General features: G+C 41.4%; 1 protein-coding gene across 4 annotated transcripts in view; it reads left to right on the forward strand.

The window, feature by feature from the left end:
* Nucleotides 1-43: 43 nt before the first annotated feature.
* The window catches only part of MCM10 (minichromosome maintenance 10 replication initiation factor), a 40,819-nt gene continuing 24,468 nt past the window's right edge, over nt 44-16,394 (forward strand). The window contains exons 1-8 of one of the 4 annotated variants that reach the window (XM_068561575.1): nt 44-101; nt 2,018-2,104; nt 7,896-8,237; nt 9,044-9,148; nt 9,290-9,430; nt 11,080-11,251; nt 13,267-13,432; nt 15,152-15,319. In XM_068561575.1, the coding sequence (XP_068417676.1) occupies nt 2,098-2,104; nt 7,896-8,237; nt 9,044-9,148; nt 9,290-9,430; nt 11,080-11,251; nt 13,267-13,432; nt 15,152-15,319 (1,101 nt within the window). In that variant the 5' untranslated portion in view covers nt 44-101; nt 2,018-2,097. Of the gene's footprint in view, nt 113-132; nt 216-2,017; nt 2,105-7,895; nt 8,238-9,043; nt 9,149-9,289; nt 9,431-11,079; nt 11,252-13,266; nt 13,433-15,151; nt 15,320-16,394 lie in introns of those variants that run through there. The other 3 variants (XM_068561585.1, XM_068561568.1, XM_068561561.1) reach the window with 3 other exon arrangements.

A 16,394-nucleotide genomic window follows, 5' to 3' on the forward strand; every position in this document is an offset into this window, starting at 1 on the left:
CAGCCCCGAGCCGGCGTGCGTCTGACGTCAGAGGTGGGGGGCGGAGTCGAGTTGGAATTTTGGCGGGTCCGGCTGTAGAAAGGAAAGGGGTGCAGAGCCGGGTGAGATGCGGGTCTGTGACTGTTGAGGGGCCGGTTGAGGGACTGTCCGCGCGCGTCTGTGGGAGAGTTTAGCGAGCTCCGAGGGCGGGAGGCGCGGAGTTCGGGGGCGCTCAGGTGGGCGAGACTGGAATTGGGCGAGCGCGGGGGCGACCTGGGCCGAGCGCGGGGCCGGGCGCGGGGGTGGGCGCTGAGTGCTGAGCGGCGGAGGTTCCGGGGCTGGGGGATTGCGGGCAGTTCCGAAATGCACCGAGAGGTGCAAGGCGTTCGGCCGTCCAGGCTGTTTAAGGGTCCAGTTTCTTCTTTTTAAAGGTAACCTTTTAAGACGCTTGCTAAACGCGTGCCGTCTGTACTGTCTTATTCATTCATTCATTTGCTCAAATTGATTTGCTAATAGTTACTGAGTGCGTCACCCATCACTTCAGCCTTCTTGAAGTTTACACTTTAAAGTACCTAACAGGTAACAGACAGGTACACCATAGTGGAATGTGCAATAAAGTCGTGAAAAGGAGGAGGTGAGAGGGTTCCAGGGGCCTGGTCAGATAGGGTGGTCTGGAAAGGCTTAGAAAAATGGAGAGTTAAGCAGAGACTGAGGGCTGAGAAGGAGCTAGGGGAGAGCTTTCCAAAGAACCTGAGGCCGCAAAGCACGTGTGTGTTCAAGAAGTTGAAAGCAGGCTAGTCTGTCTGGAGCATCCTTCGTTGCGGGGGGGGGGTGGGGACAGGGGGGAGGTGGGCGGAGTGGATTTAGAAGAAACTGAGGAAGTGGAAGTAGGCGGGAGAGAGAGTAGCCATTGCCTCGTAGGAACTTTTGTAAATTTTGTTCTAAGGGCAATGGAAAAATCATTAAAGAAATTTTATCAAGGGAATACTGCCATCTGACTCAACGTTCCTAAAAGACTACTAAGGAAAGAAAAGATTACTGTAGCTTTTGTACAGAGGATAAATTACAGAGGGACAGGGAGACCAAAACAGGAAGCTAACACGGTAGTCCAGGCAAAAGATTGATGGTGGCTTGGACTAGGCTTTTTGGCAGTGAAATTGGGGAGAAGTAAAAGATTTGAGCAATATACTGGAGATAGAACCCCTAGCACTTGTCGGATGGTCCTAGGTGTGAGGGTGAGGAAGGGTGCGTGGGTTTGTTCGGGGGAAAACAGGGTTGGTTATACAAATAAACAAGGACAGTTTGCTCCTGCCTAGCCCTCAGGAAGCTTACAATCCCGCAGATTCCCCAGTAGACAACACAGTGCAGGACATATGATGGGTCCATAGAAATGTTTGTTGAATAAGTGAAAAGAAAGCACCATAATTAATACTTGACGTCGGACTTACCAAGGTCATGTATATTATAGAGCCTATGTAAGTTAAGCAATAGCCTAGAAAAATTTATATTTTCTTCTTGCAGTTTTAAAAATCATTTTAAATGAAAAAAGGAAAGTGCACAGAATTATATGACTTTATCCTAATTAGCTATGCCAACTGTTCCTCTGAGCTTTGCTAACTAGTACTGAATCGAAATCTTGATGTGACTAAGGCTGCAACTAAGTAGAACCACACAGTAGGCTCTTATGGACAATGTAGACCTCAAATATGTTACAAGAAATAAGACAGATAATAGCCCTGCTATTTAGACCAGCCTTCATAATACCTGTTCACAATTTGTCTCGTCTGTGTAACCTAATATCAAACAAACTACTCTGTACCTCAACCGAGTTTCTGTAACCATAGCTTGGAGACAAGAAAAGGGACTGCTTCCATACTAGGAGGCAGATGGTGTTGGTGGTGGGGTGAGAAATAGCCAGAGTCTGGATGAATTCTGAGCTTGAGCCCCTACAATTTGTAGGATTCTGGGTTTGCTGGATACACGTGCGATGTGAGAGAGAAGACTCAAGGGTGACTTTTCTTATGTTCATTTCACGCAGCCAAGGTCCTGCATTCCTGCCATCTCCTGGGCACCTGTTCCTCCCTGACAGTTCTCCATCTCCACTGTTCTCTTGACAGCATGGATGGTGAGTCCTGGCCATTTTCTCAGTTCCTCTTTGTTTCATGGAAAATCACTCTTGTGTTCATGGGCTTGTTGTTACTTATTCCACTTATAAAATAGTGAAAATAGCTGCCCTCCCCTCAAGCATTGTCTGAGTGTTTCAAAAGAAATCTCACTTCAGTCAGTGAATGTTATTTGTTTTAATCAGGTGAGATTTCTGTTCCTGCCAGCACTGATTGTCTTTCATAATAACGGTAGTTGACATGTACTTACAATATGCCAAGCACTGCTCGAAGATCTTACGTATACAGTTGGCCTTCCATATCTGCGGATTCAACCAACTGCACATAGAAAATATTCGAGAAAAAAAATCCAGAAAGTTCCAAAAAGCAAAACTTGAATTTGCTGAGAGCTGGCAAGTATTTACATAGCATTTTCATTGTATTAGGTATTATAAATCACCTAGAGATGATTTAAAGTGTACGGGAGGATGTGCATAGCTTATATGCAAATACTACGCTATTTTATATAAGGGACTTGAGCATCTATGGATTTTGGTATCCGTGCGGGATCCTGCAACACATGCCCTGTGGATACCAGAGATGACTGTATTAACTGATTTTACCCTCACAGCAACTATTTCATAGAAAGGAAGACAGATGTCTGGGTGACTTGTCACAAGTGAAACTGTCAGAAGCAGGGATTTGAACCCAGGCAGCCTTACGTTGGAGTTCACATTTGATATTGAAATCTGTTGAAGTGGTTTTAGTCTAGCTCTGACTTAAATTCTTATAGTGCTTTTAAATTTTGTTCAGCTTGCAAGGATGTGCGCAAAATATTTAACTAGCAAAGCGATGTTGCTCTAATTAGCAGAGCTTAGCCTGAGAGCAGCACAAAAATGATGGTGCTGGCTGTGAAGAGACCCTAACAAGTAAAATGCATTATTTTTCTGGTTGCATAATTTTGTTTATTATTTTTCAATATTTTTATTGGAGTATAGTTGATGTACAGTGTGTTAGTTTCAGGTGTACTCTGGCTGGTAATTTTAAAGCCCAAGTTTATTACACTTTGCCTTTTAAAAAAATTAAAACCAAACGCTGAAATTCATCGCACTGTGATAATATGTGAGATTGATTGTTCCATTGGTATAATGATAGTTTCCTATTTCTTAAAATCACCAAATTACCTACAGAGCCATTGATGTAATACAAAGTGTAACTTTTTGCTATGAGGTAGTCATGAGAAGAAGTGGTGAATGGGTCTATGTTCTCTCAGAAATCACTGTATCTAAAAAAAGTCTCATTTGGTTGGCATGGCTTCACAATTTGGTCCAGTATAGACGAAATCAAAGGGTTTCCTGGTGCTAGGTGCTGTTGAACAACATCCATGTTTACATGCTAGTAGAGAGAGCAAGATAATAAAAAAAACAAGTAGGAAAATATCAGGTAGTTGGTAAGATGGGAGACGCCGGAATGAGTTTGGATGCTGAGAGGAATGCGCCGGGAGACAGGGAAGAGCCGGTGATGTGGGAGAGAGCTGGTGATTGTCAGCTGAAGTCCTGGAGAAGCTGAAAGTAGTGGGAACCAGTGTCTAAATGGAGGAATTGGCCAGAAATAGGACTCGACACTTCATCTGTCGTCGCTGGAGGAAAAGCAGAGAATACAGGTTCAGGTTTGGTAGTGAAGGATGATGAAGTCTGATTGCTTCTATGTTTTTTCCCATAAAATACGAAACAAGATCAATCAGCCAAGATTAAAGTGGGAGGAGAGGGCATCAGAGGTTCAAGGAGAGACGTGTGAAGGAGTTAAGAGAATAGGAAAGCAAGTGTATCAGGGAAGTGTGAGGATTTTTAAGCAGTAATGACTGCCCGCTTGTTATTGGCAGGTGTATATTTAAAGTTAAACCAGTCATGGTGGTGGGTCTTTGTCCAGGAAAGTTCACCAGCTGGAGTGCAGGCAGGGAGGTGGTGGCCTGTTGGATTTCATCAGGATTAAGAACCATGAGGGCAAGAGAGACAAGCAGGGGAGTTAAGAAGCTTTAGAAGGCAGTGATTATAATGATAGAACATGGATCCAAAGTGAGGAGATGGGGGATGAGGGTGGTAAAAACACTGTAGGAGGGTTGATGGATTCGGACATCTTTTTTTTTTTTTTTTAATTTTTATTGGAGTAGAGTTGATTTATAATGATGTTTAGTTTCAGGTGTACTGCAAAATGAATCATTTATAGTTACACATATATCCACTCTTTTTATTTTTTTTTTTCTTAAGATTCTTTTCCCATATAGGCCATTACAGAATATTGAGTAGAGTTCCCTGTACTATATGGCAAGTTCTTATTAGTTATCTATTTTATATATAGCAACGTATATATGTCAGTCCCAATCTCCCAGTTTATCCCTCCACCCACCCCCATTATCCCTGGCAACCATGTTTGTTTTCTCCATCCATGACTCTGCTTCTGTTTTGTAAATAAGTTCATTTGTACCCTTGTTTTTTAGATTCCACATATAAGCGATATCATATGATATTTGTCTTTCTGTGTCTGATTTACTTCACTCAGTATGACAATCTCTAGGTCCATCCATGTTGCTGCAAATGACATTATTTTGTTCTTTTTTATTGCTGAGTAATATTCCATTGTATTGAATATATATGTACCACATCTTTTTTTTTTTTTAAATAATTAATTTACTTTTTTTTTTTTTTTTTTAATTTTTGGCTGTGTTGGGTCTTCGTTTCTGTGCGAGGGCTTTCTCTAGTTGCGGCGAGCGGGGGCCACTCTTCATCGCGGTGCACGGGCCTCTCACTATCGCGGCCTCTCTTGTTGCGGAGCACAGGCTCCAGACACGCAGGCTCAGTAATTGTGGCTCTCGGGCCCAGTTGCTCCGCGGCATGTGGAATCTTCCCAGCCCAGGGCTCGAACCCGTGTCCCCTGCATTGGCAGGCAGATTCTCAACCACTGCGCCACCAGGGAAGCCCCTGTACCACATCTTTATCCATTCCTCTGTTGATGGACATTTAGGTTGCTTCCATGACCTGGCTATTGTAAATAGTGCCGCAGTGATCATTGGGGTGCATGTATCTTTTTGAATTATGGTTTTCTCTGGGTGTATGGCCGGGAGTGGGATTGCTGGGTCGTATGGTAGTTCTATTTTTAGTTTTTTAAGGCACCTCCATACTGTTCTCCATAGTGGCTGTATCAATTTACATTCCCACCAACAGTGCAGGAGGGTTCCCTTTTCTCCACACCCTCTCCAGCATTTATTGTCTGTAGATTTTTTGATGATGGCCATTCTGACCTGTGTGAGTTGATACCACATTGTGGTTTTGATTTGGACATCTTAATAAAGTGGAGGAGATGGCGGATGAGAGCACTAGAGTGAGTTGGCGGAAGGATAGGAGGTGGGGATCAGAGTGGGATGCTTGAAATCAGGATCTCAGAGGTAGGTTGTACCTTTGCTGTGATGACACGGAATGACCTTGGGAGTAAGTGGCTAAGATGAGGGGAGGACAGGACCATTGAAGGTGAGGTCAGGAAACCGAGAGACGAAGGCATTGGCTGGATCGTCCTTGTGCAGGTTGTAGTGACTGAGAATGGTGACAGCAGTAGAGATGGAGGGGAAGAGGGAGGCATCCAAAGGGAAATCAGTCGGTGACAGCAACCAGGAGGAGATCTTGATGAAAAAAATCTTCTGTCATGAACTGTGGCTTGAAGAAAGTTAAGTGGTTCCAGAGTGAACAGGGATAAGCAAAGAAGACGTCAGAGCCCTGGAGTTGATCGCCAGACATCTACTGCATGCCTAGTGCGTGCTGGGCACTGTTCCAGCATTCGCAGTGTGGATGATTAAAGAACTTCCACTCAAGAGAGTCACAGGGCAGCCAGATTTTTGTTGTAAGAGCCACTGAAGATATAGGAAATGGGCTGGTAGTAGATTCTGTTGGGTCCAGAGAGCAGATCCCAGGAGTTTGGGAGCAAGGAGGGTGGAAGATGGGGTCAGTATAACATGGAGAAGACAGATGATTTGGGGTGGTGACCGAGGTAAACTGGGATGGAAGGCATCACGGGATCAGCCCTGGTTCTCTCATGAAAAGATGGGTTCAAGGCCCAGCGTGTGGAGCCACTAGGCAACCTTTTTCACCTGTGGCTCCCCGTGGTGTGGGCCCAGGCCTCTTCCGGGGTGTGCTCTATACAGCAGCTTGGAACGGGAGAGAGAGGAGGGCCTCCTGGCTCCGTTTGGGGATGTGGTGATCTCAACTGGCGCCTAAGGAGTCTGGTGGGCTCTTCTCTCTTGCTGCACCCTGCAGTCTTGGAGTCTTTGTTGACTAAGCAATTCAGACTAATCGTTATGCAACCTCTGACTTTAAGCTTTAGACTCTTTCATCAGATTCTAGGCCTTGAGTTTGGCTATTGGCTCATTTCCTTCTGGTAAGGGAGCATAGAGCAGCGGAAAGGATATTGGTTTACTGATCTAGAGATCTCCATCCTAACCCAGGCTCCTGTGCTGACCTGTTTCACCATGTGATCCTGAACAGACCCTTAGCCTCTCTAGGTTTCAGCCCCTGTCTTTCCAGCGAGGGGGTGCATCACATATTCTTAATGTTTTTGCTTTAAATGCCTCTGATTTTATAAAGGAATCATGCCCAAATAGGGGGAAAAAATGAGCAAACAGAATAAACAGATAAATCAAGAAAGAAGAAGTCCAATTGGCCAGTAAACATAAGCAGTTCTCTACCTCACCAGTAATCCTGGAAATGCCAATCAAAGCAGCAAGCTATCTTTTAAAATCATTCATCAGATTAGCAAAACATCTTAGATGATGTACCGTAAGGTGTTGGTGAGGTAGTAGGGAGAAACTCTCACAAATGTGCAGGAAGGTAGATACGTGCTTGTGGCATAGTTTGTAGTGGGAAAAAATTAGAACTAGCCCGTTCATTGGAAAATGGCCTTTATTGGAAAATGGGTGAGTAAAACATGATACAGTCTTACCATGGAGTACTATACAGCAGTTGAAAGAAATAAAGTACAACTATATTTTGATTTGGATCAATCTTACATGCAATGTTGAATGAAACCAGGATAGGAGTAACACGTACAGTGTGAAATAATCTATATAAATACTTTTAAAGCAACCAAATACTATGTTAACGAATACCTATATATTTATGTTAAAAGTATGAAGAATGGCCTCGAGTGATATAGCAAAATTATGACAGTGATTGCAATGGGGCCCGGAGCCAGCCAGTGGTAAGGAGTTGGGACAAGATTTGACATGATAAACTTCTTAAACTTTTATTTTTCCCAACCATTTAATGTAAAAGCTAAAAGCAAACATGATAAAATGTTAATGATGGCTAATTCTGGGTGATGGGATATGAATACATTTAATATAATGCTTTGTAACTTTGTATAGTTTTTAAAAATTGCTCAAACAATTAAAAAGTGAGGGAATATATCCATCTAGAACCTAAATGTATACTTAGCGTGTTTTTCAGTTATTCCCTTGTGGGTTGAATTTCATATGCAGGAAGTGTCTGATTAGCTGAAGTAGCACAGGTAAATAGATCTAGCCCAGTGGCTGGCCCACGGTGGTCACTAAGCAGATACTGGCTCCTGCTTTCTTAGCCCAGTGCCCCCCAAGAAGCACTGGGGGAGAGGAAAGGTAGAAACAAGAACAATAATTATACCAGGCAAAATGGTGAATCTGCCGAGTCATTTTAACTGCCTTATGAATGTTGAATGTTTTAACTCTGTTTGTCAATGACTGTTTTTCACAGGTAGGCTTTCTTTCTTTCCTTTTTCTTCTTTTTCCCATAGGGGAGGAGGATGATTTGTCTCTGCTGACCGCACTGCTGGAGGAGAATGAGTCGGCCTTGGACTGTAATTCAGAGGAGAGTCAGCCCTTGACCCAGGAAGATGGTGAACCTGATGCATTCGATGAGCTCTTTGATGCTGACGGTGATGGTGAGTCTTACACAGAGGAGGCTGATGAGGGAGAAGTGGAGAAGGCTGAAGACCAAAAGGAGAATTTGGATGCTCTCTTTGGAGACATGGAAGACTTAACAGATGAGGAAGAAGCTCCTACATCGCAATCAACTAACCACAGGGCCCTCCCTGCTCCTGCTCCCAGTCAAGGGAAGACTCATCAGGAATTGCAAGGTGCCTAACCACGTGCTTTCTCCAATTTCTTTACAGTAGCCCTGATGAAGACCGCCCATCTGACAGCTTTCCTCAAAATAGCTGCCGAGTCAGGGGTAGGGATAAATGACTTTGCCAGGAACATTGTACGAGTTAGTGGAGCGAGCATTTAAAGCCAGCATCTGAGGGTACAGAGGCCCCCTTATATCAGGGTCAGCCAGGTGTGACTGATCCTTCGCAGAATGGCTCTAACATTTCTCACACTTATTACAGAAAAATAATACTTCAGGATTTAGCAAAGGGAGCCAGGGACAAGACTACAAAGCAGCTACACGTTCTGTTTCAGCAGAAGACCATTTCTGAACACTCACATTGAGGACTGCCATTTTCTTATTCCTGGCATCTTTCTCATGTATTTTTAAATTACAGTAAAATTCTGCTCTAATCAATGGGCTATTTCTTCTAATACAGGAGCCAGCATTCATTGTATTAATTATGGTACTTGATTTACGAAATAAATATAATCATTTCTTGACTCTTAAGAACCTGTCAACCATGGACATGTATCTGTGATTATCTGTCAGTAGTACAAATTCATAACCAGCTTTGGTATTAGAGATTTGATTACTGGAAATAATCGTGTTTCTTTCTCTGAGGGGACCCCTTCGAAGTACAAAAGTTAATTGTGAGTTTTCGGTATGTGATTCTATTGTGGGTCTCAAGGTTGTGGAGGTGATGGGTGGACGTCAAAAGTCATTTCAGCACTTTCATCATGTATAATATTTCCTCTGGTCTGGTTCTTAAATCAATATATTTTTCTTGCCTAGATGAATTAAGGAAGTTGCAAGAGCAAATGAAGTCCTTACAAGAACAGCTGAAACTAACGACAATTAAACAGCCTGCAAGTCCAGCCCGTCTGCATAAAACCCCAGGTAATCAGACTAATTCTAAGGATAGTATGCATTTCTGTTACGAAGAAATTATAACATTACTTCTGCATCCAACTCCTGGTAAAAAGGTTTTTGAGCCCCTTTCTAAATTTTCTTTACTAATTTCTTTTACTTTTAATCAAGTAGATAAGTCTCCACGTCCCCCTCTTAAGGAGAAGAAAGTTCAGAGAATTCAGGAGTCGTCGTGCTTTTCTGCGGAGCTTGACGTCCCTACTCTACCAAAACCCAAGCGGGTGGCTCGGACACCAAAGGTTTCACCTGCAGGTGTAGTACTTGAGGCCTCCCTGGTTTCTCACTGCTTGGGTTCTGTTTGCAATATATTTTGGCATTGTCACGTATGTGTGTGTGTGTGTGTTTTGGTCTATCTTACCTGCCCATTGAGAAAAGTAAGTTCCCTGGGAATGGAAACCATATGCTATACTTCCTAATCTTTCTCTACATCTCAAAGTGCTTAGAAAATCCTTAGGTAGAGAATAGGTATTTAACTAAATGCTTAGTGGATTCAATATTTTTTCAGCTCTTATAGTCCTGTAGTTGACTTGAATTATAGTCAAGTATAACCACTGGGTTGAGTTCTTATGCTAGCAATCTAGAGATTTAATCTTCAGGCTGTGAGACTGAGGTACAGATCCCCTTATAAAATGATCAAGTTTTATTTGAAGCCAGGTTGTTTTAAACCAGAGGGTCCATTCTTTAGAAAAGGCTTCTTTGCCAGGAGTATAGAATGGTACTTAAAATCCTATTTCAGCACATACATATATACACACAAAATAAAATGAAAAGGATCTATAAGCTCTGTGTATTGGTTTTGTTGTACTGCCTTTTTGCCCAAAGTGATTATTCTTTGGAAGATCTAAGACAAAATGGTCTGGAGATAACATAGTTTAGAGTAAGCAACATTTCATTGATCACACATGTTCAAAGAGGCCCTTTTGATTACAGTATGATACATATGACACAATAGTACAGAATAGCTGTAGGCTCCTGGTGTTCATATTTATTTGACAACAAATTATATATTCCATGTATCCACTTATTAATAGTGTTTATCCCCTTAGGACCTTTGATATATTACTGAGGTGTTTTATTAGGCAATGTCCAAAGTTGGGTTTTGAAGGGATGGGGCAAGGGCACGGTTTCTGGAGATTCTGAAGTTCTAGGGTTGTCCTGGTCCCTGGCTTGCGAGAAGTGATCCAAAGTCGCTTTGAAGGTAAACAACAATCTTACTTGAGAGAGAGATTTTATTAAGGAGAATACCCAAGCTTTCTGACCCTCAGGAGCATTATTAAATGCTTCTAAAATATGAAAAGTAACCATGTCAGAATACCCTGGGCCCCCTAATTACCCCCCCCCCCCCAAGTAAAATGGAATGGATTGAAATGAAATGAAACAAGAAATAAGAAAACAAAGGGGAGCTAACTTTGGATGTTTTTCAGGTGGAATTTGACCTGTGCACACATCTCTACTAATTACTGATTTCTATAGGAGGGCTCTAATTCCCTCATGGAATCTTCTGCAGTGCTCTGTATATGGTGAATACTCAGTAAATGGCTTTGCCCAGAGGAGCAGTGTTTTAGAGCAGCACTGCTGCAGCAGCCACCGGCTACGTGTGGCTAAGTAGATAAATTAAGCATTCATTTCCTTAGATACACCAGTCAGTTTCAAGTGAGCAATGTCCACCTGTGGCTGGTGGCCACCACACTGGACAGCGGTGCTATAAAACATTTTCATACACAGCAAGCTCTTTGGACCACGCTGCAGAGATCTGGGGGTAGTACAGAAATGATCCTGTGGGCGTCCTTTGTTCTCTCAAGATTTGGTTATGGCATATGTTGATTAAAAAAAGAAACAATTCCATTTAATGTTTAGTTATCGGTGTGGTTTTCTTTTTAATTTTTATGTTCATTTTTCAGAGCCCCAAAGCACATCTTTCAGGATGACAAGTGCACCCTCCCAACCACTCCGAACAACTCCTGGAAACAAGCCTGCTGGGATGACGAGGGATCAGAGTGCAGGGACCCCCAGGAGCTCTGGGGAAACAACTCAGACAGTCTCCGTGGAAGCCTTCTCTGGCCTGAGGCTCAGGTCAGTAACTGTAACGGGCCTCTCACTCTGCTCATAGGCCCCACTAGATGCCTCTTCCTCCTTTCTAGGGACCTGGCCTTCCAGAAATAGTGTGTTTGTACCGCAGATCCACATAAGACCTACAGCTCTTGAACTTGACCATACTAGGCCATCAGCCCTGGGTTTGACTCAGTATATTTACATATGAATAAGGAAAACTTTCTCTTGCTTGTGTGAAGAATAAAAGATATATGTTCATAAAAAAAGAGATCAGTAAATAATAAGTACTGTATTTAATCAGAAACTGATGGAAACAGTGATAGAGACTATTTTTAAACACCTAAAGGTATATACAGTTTAACCAGGATAGTAGTATCTTATAGTTGATGTTAAGAGAAATAGCTGTGCTCTTTTTCTTCCTGATAACTTTTAAGGCCAATTTATATTCTGTGTATCTGTTCCATGGAGAAATTAAGATATTCAGTTAAAATAGGAATAAATCCCAGGATCGGTTCCGGGAAAAGCCTGGACTTTGAAATCTGTGCTTTGCATCACTACTGCCTTGCATCTCCATTATTACTGCTCTTGAAGCCCAGGGAAGAGCAGTAACCCTTACTCTGAAACCCGATTGCCTTTAGTACTGTCTATCTGAGTAGCCAAGTGCAACCCGTCTAGAAGACCTGAGCCTTGTCAATCTAAAATAAAACTGCTAAGCTCTTAAATAGTACATGATTAAGCAGGGGGAGAACAAGTGACTGCTAACACGCAGTAGAAGTTTATTGTAAAGACTCCGTACTCTCCAAAATTGCGGGAAAAATCAGTATCTTCATTACATTTGAGACAGAGTCGGAGGGACGGAATACAGTAAAAGCTCATTGAGGGGGGCTCAGAGTTCTTTTTCAGGGTAAGTGTGGCCCTCCTGAGATGATACTGCCTTTCCCAGTGGAAACTCCCTACAGATAATGAAAGGTGTTGCTGATGTGAGCGTGCTGAACGTTTGAACTGAATGGAAGTAGACGAAGTTGAAACACTCAGCCAAAGCTTCTGAGGGGCCTACAAATTTAGGGGATTGCAGAATTGTTTGAGTCTCTGTAATTGTTCTACCTGAACCACAGAACCTAAAAATACTCCGAAGGATCACTGCCTGATAGTAACCTATTAACTTAAAGAAATCAGGCAAAGAAAGGATTTCTTCACCTACGTCAGTGTTTCCCTCCTGAATATTCTTCATTGTTCAGAGGTAGCTCTTGGACTTTCTATTCCAGAAGACTTCTGAAAGAGTCAGAAAGCATGTTTTTTCCTGTTTTCTCTTGTCCTTGAATATGTAATATGATCAAACATGGAACAGATGTTAATATTCTACTAGAGAAAAGCAATTTACAAATTCATGAGTTTTTAGCCACTCATTAGGAAAAAGAATATATTAATTGAAGCTAGGTTCAAAGTTTTTATTTATTATGTGAAAAGGTTGGCGTAAAGAAAGCTAATTAGAAACAGTAGAACTTTTGAAATTCCTGCAGAATTGATGGAATTGAAATATCTTATTTACTTAAGCAATTCATGATTTTGTATTAAAGTCAAGAGATTATTTTTAAAAGAATATTATAACTTTATATTAGAATTCATAAGAACTTAAAGAATCTGTGATCTTTATTTTCTACAGAGGTCCCAGTTCTAGATCCAAGGAAAAACAAACCTAGCTTTTAAAATTATCTCTCTTTTTTTTTTTTTTTTTTTTTTTTTGCCGCACTGTGCGCCATGTGGGATCTTAGTTCCCTGACCAGAGATCAAACCCGTACCCCCTGCAGTGGAAGCACAGAGTCTTAACCACTGGACCGCCAGGGAAGTCCCAAAATTATCTCATTTTTATCTGCTGTAAAAATATGTGCCTTGTCCATTACTACATAACTACACCTCCCTGAAAACAGGTGCTTTAGAGATTTCTGCCAATTACATCTCTGCTAACCAATTTGCTACAGTGCCAGATAATCTCTTCTTAGAATAATAATCTACCAGTCGCTGGTTTCTTGACCCAGGAAACCTCGAGTATCCTCCACAGAAATGAACAAGAAAATGACTGGCCGAAGACTGATCAGACTATCTCAGCTCAAGGAAAAGATGGCAAGTGAGAAGCTGGAAGAAATAGACTGGGTGACATTTGGGGTTATATTGAAGAAAATCACTCCACAGAGTTCTAACAGCGTAAGCCATTTTATTGATTTCTCAGCTGTTTCATCACAGATTGACAGTGGGGACTCACATGTTCTTGATTTGTTACCCAGAGCCCGTCAGTATTCCATTTTGAAGTCATTGCTAGTAAGTTCCCAAGTTGCCACACCATCGTTGGGTTGGTACCCGAGGGGGAGATGTGTAAGGAGGGCCCTACTTAAAGAACATCTGGTTGTACAGGCTTCTTGGGCTTTTTATTGTCCATGTCATTCTTTCTTATTTCACTTGTCATTGTTTGTTGATGCGTGTAGATGCCCCTGTGACACTGCAATCCCTTTTGTGCAAGGGAAGCAGGTCCTCAAAGAGACTGAGTTCACAGATCCTTTGGAAAGCTTTACTAGGTGTAAGATGTCAATTGCAAAAGTCCTGAAATTGCTGACTTGCACCAGTACAGTATGGTATATTTAATTTGATGGATATTACAAAAGATCTAGCAAGTTTTAAAATAAAGTTGACTGAGGCATAACAGGAAAATTATTTTATGGCCTGACAAGTCAGAAAATCTGGATGCTAAGCCTCGTTCTCCATTTAGCAGGAGTTGTGGCCTTAGGGTGGCCCCAAATCTTTCTTTGAGGACCTCCATTTCCTTACCTGTAAAATGAAGGAACTGACTTTTGATTATCTCAAAGGCTCTCTCTAAAATACTGCAAATAATCTTGCTCAAAACTAATTCATTCTCCAATTTAGATCTTGGCCAACCTTAGATTTTTTTATGAGCTCTGACACGAGGGCTTGAGTTTCAGATTCTGAATCCTGCTCTAGCCCTGTTCTATCTCGCTAAATGTGAGCAAGTCTGGTTTTCATTTGGTTAAGTTTCTAATTGCATCACTACTGGCTATGATGACATGGAAATAATAGGTGTGAAATTTATCTGAACTCCTCTGTATAAATCCTTGGGAGAATAATTAGAATACTTGAGTCTAGGCGATAGCTCACCGTAACCTGTAACCATACCCACTCTGGGCTGCCTCTGAAATAGCTTGATTCAATGTTGTGTGAATTATTTTGTTTAAAAAAAAATCTGTAAACATGGAAGATGTTCATATTATAAGTGGGCAGCATTTTGAGTTGCACTTCTTGATATGTCATAGTATTTCCAAAATTTTACAGTTAAATACAACTAGTTTTCTTTAAATGATGCTTTTTTCTTCTAAGCTAAGGAAAGATTTAGAAACATTAAGCTGAAACCTCCTTATTAATATTAATAACATAATCAGTGATAAATAATATTTACTAAATTTATATCAGTAAGTTCTTTTTTTTACTGAAGTATAGTTGATTTACAATGTTGTGTTAGTTTTTGGTGTACAGCAAAGTGATCCAGTTATACATATATATATTCTTTTTCATATTCTTTTCCATTATGGTTTATTACAGGATATTGAATATAGTTCCCTGTGCTATACAGTAGTAGTCCTGTTGTTTAAATATTTTATATATCATAGTTTGTATCTGCTAGTAACAAGTTTGCTATTGGCTTGCTTTTCTTCACCTTCATTTCTAAAATGAGAAGAGTCATACCAAAACCTAGAGAAAGGATTAATTTATAATTAACAGACATGCTGATGATTACATATTCAGGGTGGGTTATACTTAGATATTTTTCCACAGTAGAACACTCGAACTGTAAATGGAGACATTGTAACCCATTGTTCAAAATTTATTAAAAATAAGAATAAATGTTTGCTCCAGGGGAAAACATTTAGCATCTGGCGACTGAATGATCTTCGTGACCTGACGCGGTACGTGTCACTGTTCCTGTTTGGAGAGGTTCACAAAGAACTCTGGAAGACTGAGCAGGGTACCGTCATAGGGCTGCTCAACGCGAACCCCATGAAGCCCAAGGATGGTTCAGAGGATGTAAGGCTCTGTTTCCATGATTTTTTTTTTTTTTTTTTTTGGTCTTTATAACTTAGCTGAGTTCTATCAAAAACATTTATATTGGTCTACCTCCAGGTAGTCAAGCTTTTATATTCTTTTGTCTCCATTAAACTGGCTTTTTGTTTGTTTATTCATCTACCCCTCACCCACCAATATTCTGAATTTCAGACTACTCTAGAGTATTTTATAATAACTTCTTTCATTATATCTTTTCAAATTCGTTCCAAGGTTCCTGGAATTCTTTCAACTCTTGGGCTCAGGTTCCCTTAGATCTCCCATGAATTTTCATTTTTGAAGTGAATTTTCATCTTCTCAAGCATCATTAGAGTTTGGGTACTACCTACTGATTCTCTAGTAAATTGCAAACTTAGATACAGTATGAATAGCAACAGTTTCTCCACTCAAGCCAGCAAGAAGCTACTGCTTCTGTTGTAGACAGATTATTATATCACAAGGGGTGAGAGACTAAGTTATTTCATTCCTTGCTTTCACAGAGAAGGGCAGCAAGTCTTCATTTATTGGTTAGGAAGGTGTTTGGCTACAAATAACAGAAAAACTTCACTACAGTTTCTTTTTAATAGTAAACCCTGGGGTTTGTTTTTCTTACATAATAAAAAATCCAGACATAGGCAGTGTGGTGCCGCCAGGGCTGGTGTCCATGAGTCTCTCAGCCTTTTCCTCTTGGTCACGAGATGGCTGTGAAGCTCTAGCAATCACATTTCCATTCAAGGCAGGAAGTGAACCAGGCTCCTTGCTCTGCTTTTAAAGGAAAGCAGACGCTTTCCCAGCTACCTTCCCTGCTGAGTGGAGTCACAGGACCATCACTAGCTACAAAGAATTCCGGGAAAACTGGGAACTGGATCCATCATCCAAGGCTGAGCGTTTGGACTCTGATAGCAAAGACACAGGGGAAAATAGATAGTGGGTGGAGAATTAAAAGTGTCTTCTACACCTCCCAGTTCTACAGCTGTCTTATGGAGCACTGGCTTCAAATGCCAGTGCACTGATAAAAAGGATAAAAAGCCTTCTTAACTCACGCCAACTGTTGTTATAT

The sequence above is a fragment of the Eschrichtius robustus genome, chromosome 1 (genome assembly GCF_028021215.1).
Source record: "Eschrichtius robustus isolate mEscRob2 chromosome 1, mEscRob2.pri, whole genome shotgun sequence".
Classification (NCBI taxonomy): Eukaryota; Metazoa; Chordata; class Mammalia; order Artiodactyla; family Eschrichtiidae; genus Eschrichtius; species Eschrichtius robustus.